The sequence below is a fragment of the Sciurus carolinensis genome, chromosome 4 (assembly GCF_902686445.1).
Source record: "Sciurus carolinensis chromosome 4, mSciCar1.2, whole genome shotgun sequence".
NCBI classification, from domain to species: Eukaryota; Metazoa; Chordata; class Mammalia; order Rodentia; family Sciuridae; genus Sciurus; species Sciurus carolinensis.
The window spans coordinates 67,511,343-67,530,685 of NC_062216.1; the positions used below are offsets into that span (position 1 = coordinate 67,511,343).

Below are 19,343 nucleotides of genomic sequence, written 5' to 3' on the forward strand. Positions count from 1 at the left end.
ATGCTCAGGTTGGGTGAGAAATGCCTTCAGCTCCTTCAGCTTCCAACTCCAGCTGCTGCCAGAGATGCCTGGTCCTGATGCCTCTACCCCCTCCCAACAGGGGAGATAAAAGATGGACAGTAGTGGAAGTTCTGAGCTTGGGTAACAGGCTACAAGTTGTGGTGCATAATGAAGACTGTGCATTTCTCTTAGCAAATTTCATTGAGCCCAGCTATTCCTGCTTATTGTCCCAGGATGACCTCCCAATGCCCCATTCCTGGGACAAAGTCAAAGCTGTTTTGGGCAACCAAAGGTTTCAGAATGAGGCAGATTTCACCACCTCTCCTCAAATTCATTCCTCCTTTTAAACATGGAATTTTGTGGTGATGCCTCTCAGCGAGTCAGGATACAGAAAGACAGAGCAGGCCCAGATTTCAGATGTGGATGGTTCTCCACATATTTTCCCCCAGCTTCCAGGATGGGAAGGAAGGAAGGAAGGGGGGAAAAAGGGAAGATTGCTGAAGAAGATTTTGTTTGCTATTTCCTTTGTGGATTTATTGCCAGGTAACCTTAGTGACTCTTTTCATCATTATCAACATTCAAATTGCTCTGACTCTCAAACACTTACCAAAACCCTTTCAGAGTCATTTTTTTATTTACACGGATGGGTTTGGCCATCTTTGACCTTATGTCATGTGGGCATCATGGAGGCTAAGTAAGACTTAATTACTTTTTTAGGAAAACTTGAGTGTTGATGTGCTGGTCCAGCCTGGAGCACATCCACCAGGTGGAGATTCGTTTTAATAGAAGGATCTGTCCAGAGACAGTCTTTAGTTTTACAGAGAGTTCAGTTCCTATAAGAGAAAATAAGGATGGTGTGCTGTGAGCCTGGTGACCACAGCTGCAGACAGCCAGGCCAGCTGGGCTGCCAAACCATCGTCTGGTGTTTCATGGCAGATTCCCACAACAGGATATACAAACCTTCAGGAATTACAGACCCAGATATACCAAGGAATGCCAAACTTGACCATGCCTAGAGCTAATGCTCCTCCTACAGGGTGATTTGTGTGGTTTCCAGTGTCAGGAGATCAGTAGTATCCACACAAATGCTCTCCAAGCAGGCCAGGGCAGAGACAATAGCTGTGCACCCCTAATTCTATAGAAATAGCCTTACTAATCACCATTTAAGCAGGAGTGGCCACCAAGAGTAGATGTTTTGGGAAAAGGGACGGAATGTAATCAGTTATGGGCAAGATGAAGTTTCAGCAGGGCATGGTGTCTCCCTCCAACTAGAAAACCTGAGTCAGGAGGATCCCTTGAGTCAGAAGTTGGGGGCCAGCATGGGTAACATAGAAAGACATACCCTAACTGTTAAATGAAAAGGAAAGAAAGAAAAAGAATAAAGATGGAGTCTATACATCTCATTTAGCCATTGATGATATTACTAAAAATGCCATGTTATCTATCACTTGCAATGGTGGCTTTAATCTTTCAAAGAAATCTCAGAAGTCAGAAAACAATCTTCCTGTCTACTTCTCTTCCTCAGCATTCTCCTTCCAACATTCATCTTCTTCCAAAATCCACAGAGGTGTGTTATCGTGACATAGCCTGCAGATGAGCAGACAATCAGCCTTCATTTCCAAGGGCATTGGAGTAGGTAATCTTTAGGAAAAAGGTGCCCTCAGGCACCTGAATTCTTTGCCATCTTTCTCCCTTACAGTCTAACCAACTCATCAGTTGAGTGGCCAGAGGGGGAGCATCTCATCCATAGGATAAGTATTCAGCATTTATCATTTCAAACTTTCAACAGTTTGTCCATTTAGTTTCCCTAAAGAATCAGCTCTGGTATTGCTACCTAATCCCTTACTACTCAAAACAGAAACTCCATTTTCATCATTTCGTTCCCACATGTGCTCATGGGACTCAGCACTAATGTGTTAACATATTGCTCTTCCCAGGGAGATAATGTTCATTTCAACAGGAACCTTAAGATGAATAACTTGACCCAAGAAGCAGATTTAACGGAGACATTGAGGGCATCAGAGAGAGATGAGTGAGAGGGTCTTCAGATCACTGGGCACACAGGCAGCTGCAGCTCTGCTCACATGAAAGACCAGCCCGGGCCAAATTCAGTTAATGCGAAATGGCCTTGTATGTATCAAGCTCTTCCTGTTGCTTTAAAAATTACCATATAGTTTTTTCTGAAATGGAGCAAGAGGAAGCATTCTTGATGTTAAAGCCAAATGCTGGCAATGCCTCTAGGTCTCAGGGCATCCTGGACTCCATCACTGACTAGAGCCCCTGTCCCCACCGAAAAACTGCTTGAACAGGGCTGGGGAGATAGCTCAGCTGGTAGAGTGCTTGCCTCGCAAGCACAAGGCCCTGAGTTCAATCCCCAGTACTGCAAAAAAAAAAAAAAACTGCTTGAACAGACAGGACTTGGTGACTGGCAGGCTCGTGGGAAACGTGAACCAAGTCGTTCATTTCTGCTTTTGACTCTTGGTGCTTTTTTTCATATAGGACTTGTAAAAAGGAAAAAAAAATGCACTGTACTGATTGATTGTTTTTGTTTTTTCCTCACTTTCTATTTTAAAGATGAGTGTATTTGAGTCATGGCTCTTCACATGGGTTACAATAAGCTCCACCCCTTCCTAACATGAGCCAATATTCAGAATTCCCACTAACAAGCCATGTTCAAGGAAGTTCACTGCACATAATTTGAGTTCTGGAAGAGGATGGAAGAGAGAAAGAAAGAAAGCCCTAAAACTTGGGTTGACCTGCAGGCCCTTCCTTGGATCATGTGACCTTGAGGCCACTTCTCGTTGGATCATGTGCTTCCTTGCTGGGCTGAAGGCCAATTTCCCACTTCCATTGGCTGCTGATCCTCATAAATAAACTGGGATTATGCCATGTCCATCACAGTTCCCAATACCCTCCTCTGTGGCCTCACTGAGCTGCCAATGCTGTTAGTTTTACTGAATGAAATGGGGAAAATCTCTTTCTGAGGAATCAGCTAAAGCACTGGCTATCCAGAGTTCAAGGCCATTGCAGAATGCAGAACACCTGCTTCCTTTGCAGCAGATTGTCTTGACAGCTCCTTCCATTCCCTCCTCTTCAGCTATAACCCAGACCTGGCAGAAGTGTACAGAATTTTCTTCTCCCTTATTTCCAAGTTTCCTCAAAAACCACCCATTGGCAGGCAGCTTCACATCTGCTGTGCCCATTTAAACTGATTAAAAATAGATATAAAAGGTAGTTAACTACTCTATACTAAGCAAACTCTCAGATTATCTCCCTTAAATGGAAAGAAGAGGTGAAATGCACTATGTGTTCAAAAAGTGCATAAAATGAACACATATTGCTCAATGAGTATATGTGAGAAGAAAAATAAAGCAGATAGATATGTTTTTGATCCAGTCAGGACAGAGGCAATTGATGGTCTTCATTGAAAGAAACAGAATGATTTAACTGGATGAGGGGCAAGGAAGTCAACAGGTTGCTTTTCCACCTGCAAGTGGCACATTCAGCTGTGGGTGTTGAGGGAGCCCTTGAATCCATCACAGGTGGGAGTTTCACAGCATGGTCCCTGTAAAGGAGAAGACAAGTCACCTTGCCACAGGGAGGCAGGGTGAAGGTGGATGCCAGTGCCACAGTTTGCTGTTTGCAGTTGCCCCACCTGAGCCTGTGAGAGGGGCACCTCCCTAAGCAGGCAGCAGAGGTGAATGGCAGCCCCCTCTCAGGAAGTTCTCACATTCAAGTCACTTATTAGATGTACCAGTGCAGACCAAAGCTCAAGTAGATATGAAGGCTATCATTTGTTTTGTGTTGTTAATTTGTATGTTTTGGGGTTTTGGTTCTATTTTGCTATATTTTCTTATGTGTTTTGGTTTATTGCTTTTTATTCCTTTATATATTTTTGGTTAATTTTTGGAGATGAAAATGGATGCTCTATGTGAAAGCTGAGTTCCTTGTTTCTTGTTTTGCCCATGGCTGACTGCATGTTCTCTATTGATGTCTTGTTCCTGGTTCTTGACACTGATCATCTTGTCTGTGAAAGGAGGCACTCCGGCGGGCTTACTTGATCAGAAGAAAGGGAAGTGTGCTTGGTTTAGTCACTCCACGGAAACCCATGGTAATGTGCCCCTGTGCTCTGTGTATGTAAGTGTGTGTTGGTCCATACTAGAGTGGATGGGAGGGTGTTTCTCTTGATGGCTTGTGATGTGGTAGTTGTGTGTGCACATATGTGTATATGTGTTTGTGTGTATGTGTTTGTACATGCATATGGTTTTGTGAAGGGATGGTAACCTGTCCCTCTGAAAGTCACTGCCTCATCACCTCTTCCTGTGTCTATAGTCAGCAGATAACTCAGCAGATCTATTCCTTGTTGGAACCAGCCCTTCCTTTGGATAGTGTCAGCCAAGATCAAGGTCACTGCAAATGCAAAGTTGACCCTGGTGCAGGCAGTGCCTTAGTTTTGAAGATGATACGCTTACTCCTAAGGCCTGGGACTGCCTACTTCTATGGTTGTTTTCTTCCCAAGCCTAGCACCACCATTGTCATACAATTGCACACGTACATAAGGTGTTCTCTGGAAGCCAAGTGCCACAATGTCAGGTATCTTTCTACACATAGCTTAGTCCTTCGAACAGTGAAACCTGGAGTGTTGAAGGAACCTGTGCTTAGAGATGGCTGGAGATAATGGATAGAAAGACTGGAGGCTCCTCAATTTTATGACTTCTTTCATAACATGGACCAAACTCTGAAGGTCTGTCTTCCAAGCTCTCAGTTTTAAAATGGATATAAGATCTACTTCTACCAGCTTCCTCAGACCTGGGACTATAAAGTGAATATAAATGCTTTATAACTCAGCACTACTGTGGTGCTATTCACTGCTAGGGTGTAGAGTAGGGAGTTGGTCAACTCTGGGGCAATCAAGATGAAGATGATATCAGGACATCACACCTGTGCCCTGGTCTCAATCCTGCCCAAACATACCATGTGACCTTGGATATCACATTCCTCCTCTAGGCCTCATGTTCCTCTCCTGTTAAGTTAGGGGGATGTGTTAGAGCTGAATAACTTCTAAAGCTTCACCCAGCCCTAAATGTCTATGAGGGAATGTCGGGATTTCACTTTACCCAGCTTTATTGAAAGGGAGCCCTAGGGTGGAGAGGTCTTCCTGATAATCAAGCATATGGTAAGTCATGGGCTTTCTGTTTTATTTTCCATGTTCTTGAACTGAGTCTCTTCTCACCCACCTGGTTTGTCTTCATTCAAAAGAAAAGAAACTGAGAAAAGTCCATACCTGTCGGTATTCCTCTATATAACCACCAGAAGTCATTTCCTGGTCTGTGGCAGCCCTGTGGAGACCTGTCACCCAATGCCACACCCTCACTAGTTGCAGTTTCTGTGGCTGCCGAGGGGCTAGTGATTTTCTCACCAGATGAAAAATCTGGAAGAGCTGAACCAGCCACCCTGAAGAACTAGCATTGGTCAAACTAAGGAACTCATGTCATATTAAAAGGGTGACAGAAGGTAACAGAGAATTCTTTGGGTTAAACTTTATTAGAATAATATACAACAATAAAAGAAATTGCTTCTTTTAAGCCACCAAGCTGGGTTCTACACTAAAAGACTCTCTTCTGTAAACATAGCCCACTGTTGCCTTGGGAAGAGTCTGGATATTGACTGGTTGGCTCATGTGGAATAGATGGTTATGTCCCAGTCAACCTGTTGGGATGGGGATATCAGGATTGCTGGAAGCAGGGTGGGAGATGGTATCCCTACAGGCTGTCCTCAGGCCACACTTAAACTTAATTTGGTAGATTTCACACTCCAGTTCCTCCATTCCTAATGTCTAGTGTGAGACTCAGCACTTGACTCGTAGTGGCCATTCACTTAAAGTTTGCCATTTCAAGTACCATTCTAAGCGTAATTGACTCAGGACCAGTGTGCATACCAGAACGAGGAAGTCCTCAGATCCACCAGGTAGTTCATGCAGGCACCAAAAATGCCCTTTCTACAAACAAAACTGGACCCTTGAGAATGAAGTCCCTTAGAACTGGTGGGTAGAAAGAAGAGAGATAAAGTCCTCATGAAAACTCCTCTATTTATAGCAGTAGCAGATGCCAATGGTAATCTTCCACAGCTTTCCTGGGGCCACAGGGTTGAAGGCAGAGAAAAGACTCAATGGTCAGTTTTTTTTCAGATGTATCTTATAAGGTAAAATGATGATTACCAGATTCCCTCCCACCTTCCCACTAGTTTACTGTTTCCTTGGCAGCAAAATATTCCCTAGGTCAAGGAAAGTCCTGAACCTGGCCTGGATCCCACAAATGGGCCAGCAGATGACTGACTCCTTCCTCCCAGCCAGCGCTCAGTACCAGGATTGTGGGTCACACACTAATGCTCTTCTCTTCTCCTTTCTCTTCCCACCCCCAATGCCTTGCCCTGTCTCCTTTGCTCTTGCAGTGAGCATGCCACCAGTGAGACCGAGTCTGTCAACACCGAAAATGTGGCTGGAGGTGACATGGAAGGAGAAAACTGCGGGGCCAGGCTGGCGTGAGTAGGCACGGCGAACCCAGGCACTTGGGGTTCTTTCTGGGGTGCGGGCGGGGAAGCTGGATCTTGAAGTCAGGATGGCTCATCCCTGGAGGGGCAGAGACTAGAACTTGCAGCAAGAAATGTGAAGCTCTGGTGGCAGCCTTGTGGAGACAGTGACCCCAGACATGGGGAGAGTCCTAAAACTGAAGCAGGTCTTCAGCTCAGCTCTTATGTGACGGGTTGGCTCTTGGATTTTGAGCCCCATCTTATCTCATCGGAGAAATACAGAGTCTGGGAGGGAGTGAAGTCTGTTTCTCCCCATTCCCTCTCATCCCATTACAGCAGAGATGGTAGTTTAGGTTCCTTGGGACTCTCTGGTCATCCTTTCCATTCTGATAAATGTGGCCTGAAAGAAAAGCAAAAAGACAACACAGCTTGTTGGTCCTCATGTGCAATGCTGTTATCCTTCTAGTGAAGGGAAGCAGGTACCTGAAGCACCATCTTAAGTAAAAACTCACCTGTGCTTGGCCTAGACTGCATCCAGATCCTTCTCCAATATAAGTCAGTGCTTAGATGTTCGCCTACCTGCTTCCTGAGTCAGACCCCAAACCCTGGCTTCTGGGAGCTGACTTTGACCGAGAACTGGACCATATGTGATGGAGCAAATCCAGGGGCATTGTTCATTTTGTGGATTATCATAATCTTAAAAGTAGAAACTAGTTATCCATGTTCAATATCCTCCCACACCAAAAAAAAAAAAAAAAAAAAAAGTGGCGGGGGAGGAAATGGTCTAATTGCTAAAAACAGAAACCAAACCAAAACAAAACAAAAAAACAAGCACCAAAAAACCCTCTCCTGGTTTAATTACCAGTACCTCAGAAGGGCAAGTGAAAATTAAAAACATGTCATCAGGTAGTCACATTGACTTGAACATGAAGCCTCTGAGACCATTTAGGCATCTCCTGCTTTGGGAAATGGAGACTGCTTTTCCTTTACCTTGGAATGTAAGAGCTATAAACTCACCCTGGTCACTGGAAGAAACTGCAAACAGAAGGCTCTGAGAAGAACCAATCCCAAATAAACTGTCTTTCTAAATTGCTCCATCAGCAGAACAGCACCTTCCTCTCTGGCCTGACTCAATAGCTGGGTCAAATCCCAACCCTTTAAAAAGGTGAGCTGCAGGTGACCCTGATCACAGCAATTCAGCCTTGAGAATAGTCTTCAGGTCAAAGATGGGGAAGGGAAAACAAGGTTGAGGATCAGTCCAGCTCTGCAGCCTGTTTCCAAGGGCACCAGAAAGTCTGTACTGCAGATTTCTTAGCATTGTTGGGAAGCAGTTATTGTCAAAATGTTGTTAAAATATGATGCTAATTACATTTTTTAAGCAGCAATCCAAGCCTTTTCACTCTTCTCTTCTTTCGGAATCATTCAAAATAAGCACTTAAGTTTTTGGAAGTGGGCCCCAGACAGCAACACTAGAGAAAGGCTTCAAATCCATAAATTCCAGACCTTTCTGTTATCTGATACCAAGAGAAGGTTTGGAGAGAGATGATCAAGGACCCTGCAACTCTGGCTTTTGGGCATGGCCCAGGTTGCAGCCCAAGAGAAATCAGGAAGCTGGCACTAGGAAGTCATTTGACAGTACATTTCAGGAGCATGTGAGGCTCTGTGGAAGGAGAACATGATTAGCCCCACAGAGGGAGGCTGGAAATCTCTAGCCTGTCACATCCTTGGAGGATGCACTCGGCAGTCTTCAAGAGCTCTGTAGAATGGTTGTTGCTCTTCCTATGCATGTCCACATTGAGGCATTTACTCTGCGAATACAAAATATCCAAGCACAGTGCCAGAATTAAAATATGCACTTAATAGATTATGGTCTTTTCCCATCTCTCTGCCTCCCCTCCCACCCCACCACAAAGAATGTGGGGTAAGACTCTGCCAATGTTTCTTATGGGAGAAGTGATTTGAGAGCAGCAGGAGGCTTCAGAGACAGCAAAAACCCAGCATTTTTAAAGCTAAGTCTCCTGTAATTAGATGAGGCCAGGATGAGGAATTCTTTGTGGAGAGAAGGGCTGAGTTCAGATGGATCCTGTGGGGGCAGAGGACCAGAGAGAAAAGAACCATGAGATGATACTTTCGTGGGAGGGGACCAGAAGCAAGGGAGGTGAAGAAGAGAACGGAGCCATCAGAGTTGAAAACATGATAATGAGGCTGAAGTAAAATTTGGAGCAGAAGCCCCAGTCAAAAGGATTTGCAGGTTTCACATAGACAGCAGGTTATGGAGATCCACAGCCCAACTCTGAGCAGGGATGGAGGCACACATTTGAGGTTATCAGTGTAAAGCTAGCAGGTTATCAGTGAGGTTATAGGACAAGGGTTCACAAAGGTATAGAAAGTAGGAGGCCAAGGCTAAACCTTAGGAAACAGAATAGGAAGAAGAAAAAATGGGCATTTTTGTGTTAGAACAGGCAACATCATTGGCCTGGGAGCCGATGCGGGAGGAATTTGAGGACCTATTTGTATTTGAGCTGTCTATGCGAACCTTTACCTGACAGCGTGTGCAGCATAATGCTGGGCAATGGTGATCTGTAGCCACAGAAAATATTGATGCCACCTCACTGGAACTGACAATCTAGTGTATAAAGGACACTAAATGAATACATGGGTGGTTCTAAATTGGGATAGATATTAAGAAGGAAAAGGAATTTATAGTAGAAGGTTAGGAAAACCTTTCTGAATAATTAAAATTTAAGTTGAGAATAGAAGGATAAACATAAAGAGTAAGTACTAGTGTTCCAATCAGAGGCATGTTCCCAGGTCCTTGGGCAGGGCCATGGCCTAGGTGAGAAGACAGAGGGGGACAAGAAGGGGAGACAAGGAAGGAGATAGGGCAGGGCCTGGTAGAACCCTTAATGAGTTTGATCTTTTTACAAGAATGTGAGAAGTCATTGAAGCATTTTGTGAATGTGGAGCCGGGGTGGGGAGGTTAATTTGGTTAGTTCTGCATTCTTGAATATTCACTTCAGTGTTAGGAAAATAATAGGAAGGAGTGAGACCAGTGAAGTGGCCACCATGGCTATGCAGATGCTAGGAGATGGTGGGTCAGGCCAGGGTCCTAATGTGGAGATGCAAAGAGAGGTGGGTGGTCAGAGTGGTCAAGGTGTCCAGGAGCTCTGCTCTACAGGGTTTGAGGGTGCACTGATGATGGGAGTTGGTCTCAGGGAATGGAGGGCAGAAATGTGCCAGCATGGGGCACCCACTCAAGAAGTGAGGCCATGGAAGAACAGAGGAGACAAGAGAGTAAAAAGAGGAGGCTGCAATGCAAAGTAAGGACTGACTTCATGGGGTGACCATTGAGGCACCAGTGAAGAACTTGGTGGAAAGGAAAAGGCTAAAGATGCTGGAGAGGCAATGAGCACTTGTAGGAGAAATCTCTTAAGAAGAGGGGAATGTTTACTTCAAGACACAGTTGGAGACACTGAATGAAACACAGAGGAGGAATACCTCTACCTGGCATCTGGAGTCCTGCTTCTAGTCCCCATCAGCCACCAGCTAGCCCTGTGGACTCAGCTAAAGCACTCTGCTCCGAGTATGAGCACCTTCCTCTGGAAACAGGGACTGGATGGACCATTGCTTTCAGCACAACCAGGAAGGACTGACACCACCTGCAGGGTCTGCTTCATTTCTCTGACAAGTTGGTGTTCCCTGAAAAATCTCACATGAATGAAGTTCCACAGATGATAAATTACATACCAGAGGTCCATGTGGCGGTGAAGATTCCTTCTAGCCCTGAAGCCTAAGGTTCTATAAAGATTATAGAATCAGAAACAGGCTCTGATGAAGAGGGTTGGTGAGGGGGTCTCCACCAAATAGTCTCCACCATCTCATCACAGAGTGGGGGTTATGTGTTGTAGGACCTAAGGACAGCGTAGAAGATTCAAACTTGTGAGTCGTGAGGGATCACTAAGACATTACTGAATCGCACCAAAGACATGGTGAAGACAAACATCATCAATACAGAGTTGGCTTCACAGAACAATTCCACATATTTTTGGCAGACTTGGTAGCCTGCAAACACTAGAGACAAAGAAGGGTGAACCAGGTTGGGAGTTTAGCCACTCAGACTCAGCCAAAGGCCAGGCAGTGTGGGGATTGGCCTTGCATTGAGAGTGATATGGATGTGAAGCTGAACACAACAAGACTGACATCAGCCGGGGAGCCTTGGAAGAGGTTGAACAATGGGGCAAAGACAGGTTGGTGTGAAAAGGCAGGAGAGAGAAAGGAGATGTGGTGTTATTGAATTCAGCATCCAGTATTTGAAGCAATGCTCTGAGGGCATAAGGTCCAGGTGTGCACCTTCTAGTAATAATAGCTGTGCTGGTGACAAAGTTGTGGAGTTAGGAGGCTGAGTCAGAGTTCTATCCATGTGGATGATGTGTATGTGCCATCTGACTTAAGTTAAAGGCAAACTGGGGGCAATTCAGGGAAATAGTATTTCACACAGCAGGTAGTAAACATATGGTGCTCATTACTCAAAGAAAGTGAGAGAATCTGGAAATATAAATAGCTCTAGAGAAGTTCAAATAGTTGTCAAATAATGACAAATGCAAATTGAGTAACTAAGCTCAGAGTGGGGTGGAGAAAAATGCTTGGGATTTGCCCCTAATTTTGAGCCGCAAAACCAGAGACGAAAATCATGGTCTCCTAGAAGGTTTTTCTTAGAGGCCTGAACAGAGCAAGTATCTTGGATTGAATGGACTGCAGTTTCTATCCAGTGGAGTATTGATCTCATGTGTAAGTTACTGACTTCCTCTACCTCTTTGTTCGTCACAAATCCACTGAAAACACGAGGCTGGAGATACTCCTCACTAGACTATTAAAGATGGAGAGATCAAGAAGTCTTCTAAGCATATCACCTTTCCCATTGGAGTTTGGAGAAACTGTTCAGAGGACTGTTTGGAACCTGGGGAGACAGTAAGAGGCAGCCTTTGCCACAGGGAGACCAACCCAGGGTGTGGAGTGGCACAGAGATTCCAGGGCACCCACAGCCCCTAGCTCAGTTACCCACACAAAGAAAGCAGCTGTTGAAACACCCAGCCCATGGCTATCACCCAGGAGGCAGAATACTGCCAAGCAGTGGTGTCCCTCTCTTTTCATGCACTGGGGTTCCATGTTTAACTGCCCTTTGAACAGAGGGAGTACAGAATAATCAAGGCCCTTAGACTTTCAAAGAGTTCTAAGTCCAACTCTTCAAGAGCTGAAGTTTTCCTTCATGTCCAGACAAATGCCCCTTGAGCAGTACCCTCCCCTTCCTCAGCACAGGTGCATGAGTAACCTGGGGCTTAGTGTTTCTACTGATCAATTATAAAATGTGCCAGTCTATAAAAAGGGTAAAGGTTACAGACTCACAATCCCCTGAAAATGAGGAGGAGACTTACAGGGAAGGCAAGTGGTCTGCATTGGCACACATGCCAGAGACACCTCAGAGACCCTTCTGCAGGAAAGCCAGGGTCAGATGTCTTAAGGCTGAAGACTCTGGTCACACACTGACTTTTATTTAATAGCAAGGAGAGGCAGCTGCCTAAAAGCAAGCCTGGGAAAGATGCTCAAGGTCCCAAGCTCAGCATGGAGACAACAGTGCCCTGCATTCCCCATCACCCTATTAACAGCTGGAAAACATTTGTTTCCCCTATTAAACTGTGGCTGTAAATGAAAATGCTGCCCTTGGCTCCTGGTCTCCCTTCCATGCCTTTGTTAACATGTGATTAAACCCTCCAGTCCTAGCAGGCAGTCTTTGGGGTGGGAAAACATTATTAGTTAATGGTTCCAAGCAATAAAGGCATTTGACTCTGATTCTCAGTGCCCCAGAGATATAATTATCTCACGCACGATGACTTTGCCACCTGTCACATCTTCTGGTTTAATTTTTGTTAATAAAAAGTAAGGAGAGGGATTGGTGTTTTCTTGTGATGTGACCTGGCTTACTTTGTGCCGGGCTGGGACAGCACCAACTTGCAGCTATAGCCTTCCAAACTCCCCTCTTCTGTTTTCTCTCCGCATGATTGCTCCTTGTCTCCTACCACTGTCTCCATCTCTTTGTCTTTCATTTGCACCATCTTTCTGTTTGTCCATCTGAGTGTAAGTCCACCTATAGTATTGCTGTTGTTCACTCCCTTCTCTTAGCATCAAGCTAAGCTGACATGTGCCTTCGAAGTTTTGGCCATAAATGCCTACGTTGTCCTTCCCTCATATTCTCATTCCCCACCCCCCTCCTGCCCCTCTGCCTCTCCCTCTCCTCTCTACCATGCTGCTTATTTACTATCTCTCTCTTTCATTCTTCTCCCTGCCTCCTGTCTCCTCCGAGTGACCCCTGGACTCTTTTTCTTTGTCATCTCCTTCAGGGTCCCACTTTTCAATAAAACTCCCCTGATATGATCTTTCAAGGCAGCCATCGCAGCATACCTACTCTGTGCTTCTGTCCAAATTCCCCCAGTCTTCAGGGCTGCCCGTGACTATCAGCATTCTGGATTTATCCTCAGAAGTCATGGCTATTCACATATGGTCTTACAGCTGCTGAACAGGTTCATAGCGGCCTGTCCACCTCAAGCTGGCTTGTTTTCTGGTCTTTACTTCATAACCCAGCTTTGGCAGGTCTTCTGGCAAACACTGGTGAGGTCTGTGCCGATGTGTCCTGCCTGTGATTTTTCTGTTGGGGGTGGGGTTCTCCCATGTGCAGGAGAGGCTTCCTGTCCTCTGTCGCTTTTCTCAAGTGGTAGCTCTTCCTAACCTTTCCTCATGGAACTTACTGGGCAGATCGTGATGATCTGAGGACATGGTACTCTCCTTTTCCAGAGAGGATCACCTGTACTTAGAGGACACTAGTAAGTGTCATCTAGGTCAGCCCTCCGTCTCCACATACAAATACCCCAAATAGTGTTCTTTCTTTCAAATTATAATTCTCATCTACACATCCTTCCAGTGCCCATATAGAGTTACCTAGGGACACCAAACCCCTCTGTGATTGTAGAATATCGTCTGCAAGGAAAAAAGTGAGTGTATGTCCTTTGGTAATGTTTCCTTTGTCTCTTTCAGCCACCGGATCTCCAAATCGAAGTTCAGGTGAGTGAGAAACATACTGCGATTCCTTCCTTCTGCCCACCAGCTTAGTCCTCAGCTACCATTTTGGGTGGTCCAAGATAACCACTGCCAGTTGGCAGGTAGGGCAAGAGGTATTTTTCTAAGGGGTAATGCTTTCTTTTTGTGGGGTTGTCAAGAAAAGGCTCATGGATCAGATCAGGCAAATAATTCAGGGTTGAGATTTGTTGAATGCTCTGGAACTGTTGAGTACTGCTGTCCCTGAGAGGTTGAGCTCAAATGTGTCTCTCTTCCTTATAAGATGAAGTCCAGTTAAAGTAAACACCTGAGCACTTGCTACTCTCTTGACCTACCTTATGTTATGAAATATGGTGAGATGTGAACTTTGAGGATTGTGAAAAGCAAGGAGAATCATGACTCTGGTCTGAATCACTGTTCTGAACAATATCAGAACCTTCCAGAGGACCATGGTCTTCAGGCTGTGATCTCTCTTTTGGCTTCACCCCTCTGTATTCCCTGGCAAACACCCTTTGTTTGATCACATACAACTTCTTGCAGATATCCAAGTATTCTCTATCCTCTTACACATTAAGACCTTTGCATAATTTTTTCCTCCACCTAAATCACCTGTCCATATCCTCAGCTGTAAAACTCAGACTTTGGTTAAGAACCTCCAAGGTTACTGCATCTGTGACCCTCTGCACACTCCCAGAGGAGACTGACTCACCTTCCCCCATTCTCACAGTGCTTTGCAGATGCCTCTAGCACCACATTTACCAATTACTGGTTCAGAGACCTGTTGTCTCCGCTAGGCCCTGTCTGCATGCCTCAGAGCTATTATTTCCTGAGAGTCTAACTCAGTGCCTGTCCCGTGTGTGCTGAATGGATGGACATGTGCAGTGAGAATGCAAACTGACTCCTGCAAGTATTACATGGACCAAAAGTAGTTGTCTTTATTTTTCACAACCTAATCTTGCTTCCCTAGCATCACCTACTATGTAGCAGAAGTGTCAGTGATGCTAAGTTAAAATCTAGCTGGGTGAGTGTAGCCCAGTCCCCTGAAATCACATGTGTAGTCACTCACATTTCCTTTGACTCAGCTCCTCTCTAGGGCAGATCTGGATGCATGGGGGCAAGAGGATTCCAGATCCCGAAACTGGTCTTGGTGAGGACTCATCTTGAGTCCTCTGGGTCTTTGCTTGCTCTGCTTCATTAGGCTAGTCTGAGCTGCTCTAAGCTGGCACCCACTGAGGTTGGGCAGGTTCATCTGGTTTGGGCATCCACCCATGGAGGACACACCCCATCCTGTTGGATCCAGCCTTGAAGTCTCCACCTCTGTCCTTTGTCCCCTAGCTCTATTGCTCCACTGCCTTAAACACCTGCACACCTAATCTGAGTTCACAGACACTTCGTGGTCCCTCAAACTCCATGAATGTCCTATGGAGAGCCAGAAGCACTGTAGCAAGTCCTCACACACCTGAGTCCTAGTCAGATAGAGCTGTAAGCCAAAGACCAACATTCTCCATGCAGAGCCTACCCACTAGCCCTAATGTCCCTGGGCCTCCCCCTGCCTGCCCAGTGTTTGGAAAGCAAACCCCTTTATCTTTCTGGGTCTCAGTATCCAGGGGCTAAGATTTAATGGGGACTCTGGTGTCACACTCTCTGCTCCCCTTCTGACAACTTCTTTTTCCCATGTGCTACTGAGACTGAAAAATGCAGGTTCTCCTCCTCTCCCTCTTTCTCTAAAATTAAGACCTCCTTTATTTAGAAATCTAAGGCCAACTCTATTGAATCTCATTCTTATTACATGAAGGAGTGCTCCAAAATATTTTTTTAAAATCCTTTTTCAATAATGCATGGATTTTCCCTGCTTTATCTCCAGCATGAGGAGCAGTTGCTGATACATAATAAGGACCTAATAAATCTTTGCTGAGTGAATGAATGAATGATGCCTAAATAAGGCAAGAGATTTGACCCTCTTTCAACAAAATAGCTAATTTGATAGCCAAAGTTGAGCAAGCATATTGTGCTCTTAACAGTTCCAAAGCCCCCACACAGTAAGAGTAAAGGGTTAAAGAATATTTCTAAAATGTCATTGTTATTACATGCAAATAAGTGGATCATGAATGAATGAATGAATCATGAATTAATGAATTAATGAATAATGAATGAATGTGATCTGGAGGATAGAAAGAAGGTTAAATATTTCAGTGGACTCTCTGGGAATAATTTTGTTAATCCAATGGTCTAGCATGTAACACATGCTTTTGAAAAAGAGAGAATCTCTGCTCTACTTTGAGGCTTTGCTCAGTCTGCTTTCTACCAGCCCTGATCCCTGAAGGATTTGTCCCTCTGTGACCACATTCTTAACACAAGTGAAACTCAGAGAAAAGACTCTATATTCCCATATGACCTATTACTGGTAGCTTGGTACAGTCATTAAGCCTACCTGTAGACAAGGACACTGAGGCTTAGAGAGGCCCAGGGTCACACAGCTCACATATGGCCATGTGAGTTCTGATGCATGAGCCCAACATCAGAAGTCTCTGTGTCATCCTTCTGGTCAGGTCTGCCCAGAAATACTAAACCCTGTCCCCACACAGCTTATTATATCCTGGGTATGAAATGGATTGTGCTAGAGGTGTGATAAGGCAAGCCGCAGAGGAGATTTAAAAATGCTTTTGCAGTAGCTATGTTTAAAAAGTATGAAGAAACAGGAGGAATTTGTCTTAATACCTTTTATTTAAACCAGGAGTGTATCCAAAACATTATTATTTCAACATGTAATTAATTCAACACATTTTTAGTGAGAAAGTTCACATTCCTTTTTTTTATGCTAAGCCTTTGAAATCCAGCGTGTATTTTACATTTACTGCACTTTTCTGTTTGAATTGGCCACATTTCAAGTACACAATAGACACATGTTGCTAGTGTCCACTGCCGCAGACAATGTGACCCTAGAAGTTCTGAGTAAATACCAATGGGCAGTCACCTAATTTAGGTTCTGAAGCCTCTTGTTGGTGTCCAGTTGGGGAATAGCAGAGGCCAGCAATAGATTGGAAATGCCTCCAAAATTATCAGTGTCTTAAATAGTTCTCTCGGTTGGGTGGAAGAGTTTAGCAGTGACATAGAACTTGAGCTTCAAACTGGCCTGGTCCACATGCAAGACTGAATGCTACAATGTCTAGAAAGTCACGGTTTATTTAAAAGAATTATTAGAACTGGGCTTTTAGGGAAAATTTGGCAGATTAGCAGACTTATAATATTAAGGCATTACTAGGGTATTCCCTTGGTAATCCAGGTTTCCACTGAAAGGAACTAGATAAATAAAGAATGAGCAACATGTGGGGCTTACAGTTCAGCATAGGATGCAAACAGATCTGGAACAATCATATGATTCAGTCTTTTGCAACCTGGTGGTGTGCCTCAGATGACCTGTTGGAGTTCTGGACCTCAACTCTGCAGAATTCTGAAGTGAACCTCATGGGTTTCTAATACTGAGGACTGTGTTGCCCTGTCTCCAGGGTTCCCTGTACTTCTGCTGTGCCATAAGCAACAAAGCACAACCCCAAATTTGCCCCAATCTCTGTCCATTTTGAAGTTATTAATTCATAGAAGAATTGAAATTAATGATTTCCTCTGCTGTCCGTTCTCCTTCTTGATAAAGAAAAGATGGGAACTTACTCTGGTCACTAGGGAGAGCCTGACATGTTCATTATTTTCATGTCATCTGCTCTTCTCGATGGCTGTCAGCAATTACATGCTGAGAAACTGTTTTTGGAGTATTGAACTCTCCTCGCTCCACCCTGTTCCCTGGGTCACAGGGGCTCAGTGATCTTAAGCCTTGTCTTCCTCAGGGAATTAGTAGATCTATGTTGTTTGTCTCTGCAGCTCATGTGATCTGTCAGCTGAATGTTCCTCTATGTGGGACAGACTGCTAAGTACTAGGTGTCTGTAACAAAGTGTAAGCACTGTCCCTTCCTCTTATGGTTCTTTTACTCTCATTGTACAGGCAAGAACCATACACATATAAACTAACTGATGATACAAGGTCATGGCAAGTTATTTCCTCTGGCAAACTCCTGGCTCCTCCATGGCTGGCTAGGATGTGCTTTATGTGCTTCAGTGGCATGTTTGCAGAGTCCCCAGCATGTGGCATGCTGTGTTGCCTCCTCACTTACTCCTCTGTCTCCTGCATGGGTTTCATGCAGATGTGGACTGTGTCTACAGTATTAACTATTGAGTATCTAATCTATAGTAAGTGTTTAATAAACATTTCTTGCATAAGTGAGTGAGGCAGACAAGTGCTACAGGGGTGCCAAGGCTGGGAAGACTAGGAAGTTCATCATGAGAAGCTAAGTCTCAAGTTGAGCCGTAAAGGATGGGCAGGGCCTAGAGGATGGAGACAGCAGGTGGAAGCCCTGGGAGAGTGTTCTATGTGGCGTAGAGCAGGAGTGAGGCCCAGTACTGGGAGAAGGCAAGGTAAGCCAGGGTCGAGGGAGCAGAGTGCAACAGTATGGATGTCTAGAGAGGCAGATTCAACATGTCCTCATCCCTCCTTTTCTCCTATGTCTACATAGGGAGCTTCTATTTCTCTACTAAATGACTTCCAGTTAACGCAAAAGGAACATGAATAGAAGGCAAATTTCTCCTCCCTATTTTATCATTTAATTTCTATAACCTCCATGCATATGTAAACACACAAATAAATTTACACATTTAATAAACCATTACATTTATTATACAGTAAGAAGTGTTGCCAGGGAACCAGTTGTCAAGCAAAGCTATATTTTGAAGAGTGGGAGGTGTATAATTATCTTTAAATACTTTCTCTGGATAGTAATTACCCCCACCCCCTCCCCAGCCCTAATCCACGTGACTCTCCTGAACAGCTCTGCGCAGGAGCAACCTGATTTATTGGGACTGGGGCAAAGCAGTTCCAGATCCATGTGACAAGTCTGACCTTATAACACCCCACAGCTGCTACCCACAAACTAGAGAAGAGAGGGGCTTGGTGGAGTTCCTAGTATTAAACTGACTCCAAGTCAGTTTCAACATACTATAAAAGAAAGCAAACTTGATTGATTTGGACTCTGAATAACAGTTATCTCTGAGTTTTATATTATGAAATTGTGTCTATTTAAAACATATTATTTGCAAATATAATGTAAACTATTTAAGATTAAATATGACTTGGTCCCCAAAATTCACTTTATAGGAAAAAAATTACCAAATTTCTCTGTAATATTAATAATCATAATTGCCAAAAGATCAGAATTATGCCCTGACATGCTAGCACTTCTCAGTATCAAAATCTGGCAAATTACAGTGAAACTCACCCTTCAATGAGTCCCAATGCCTGGGACTCATTGTCCCATACCTTTGTCCCTCTCTGTATCCTCACTAGTATCCAAGGTGGTTGGTCTAGAGGTTGCAAGCATCCCAAAGTGCATTGGAGGCTAATTTTCTCAAGGTGTTTCTTCTCTCTAGTGTAGCAGGTAAGTGCCCCCTTACCTGCCAGGCTGGCTGCTCACTAGAGATGGCGTTCAACCACCCTGGTTAATTTTTCCTTCCCTCACCTGTTGGTACTGCTTTCAACACTACTGTCAACTCAGTGTCTTTTCCCTTAATAAAGCTTCTGTGTTCATCGCCTCCAACCCAGACAACCGGAAGAGCATTCCTCATACCATCCCTGAAGAAGTCGACAGTGTAGTTGTTTCAGTCGG

General features: G+C 44.5%; 1 protein-coding gene across 1 annotated transcript in view; it reads left to right on the forward strand.

Moving 5' to 3' along the window:
• Cacna1c (calcium voltage-gated channel subunit alpha1 C) overlaps nucleotides 1–19,343 on the forward strand; it is a 650,592-nt gene that overhangs the window by 502,419 nt on the left and 128,830 nt on the right. Inside the window, exons 10-11 of the mRNA XM_047548297.1 lie at nucleotides 6,455–6,540; nucleotides 13,615–13,641. Coding sequence (XP_047404253.1) covers nucleotides 6,455–6,540; nucleotides 13,615–13,641 — 113 coding nt within the window. The remainder of the gene's footprint in view (nucleotides 1–6,454; nucleotides 6,541–13,614; nucleotides 13,642–19,343) is intronic.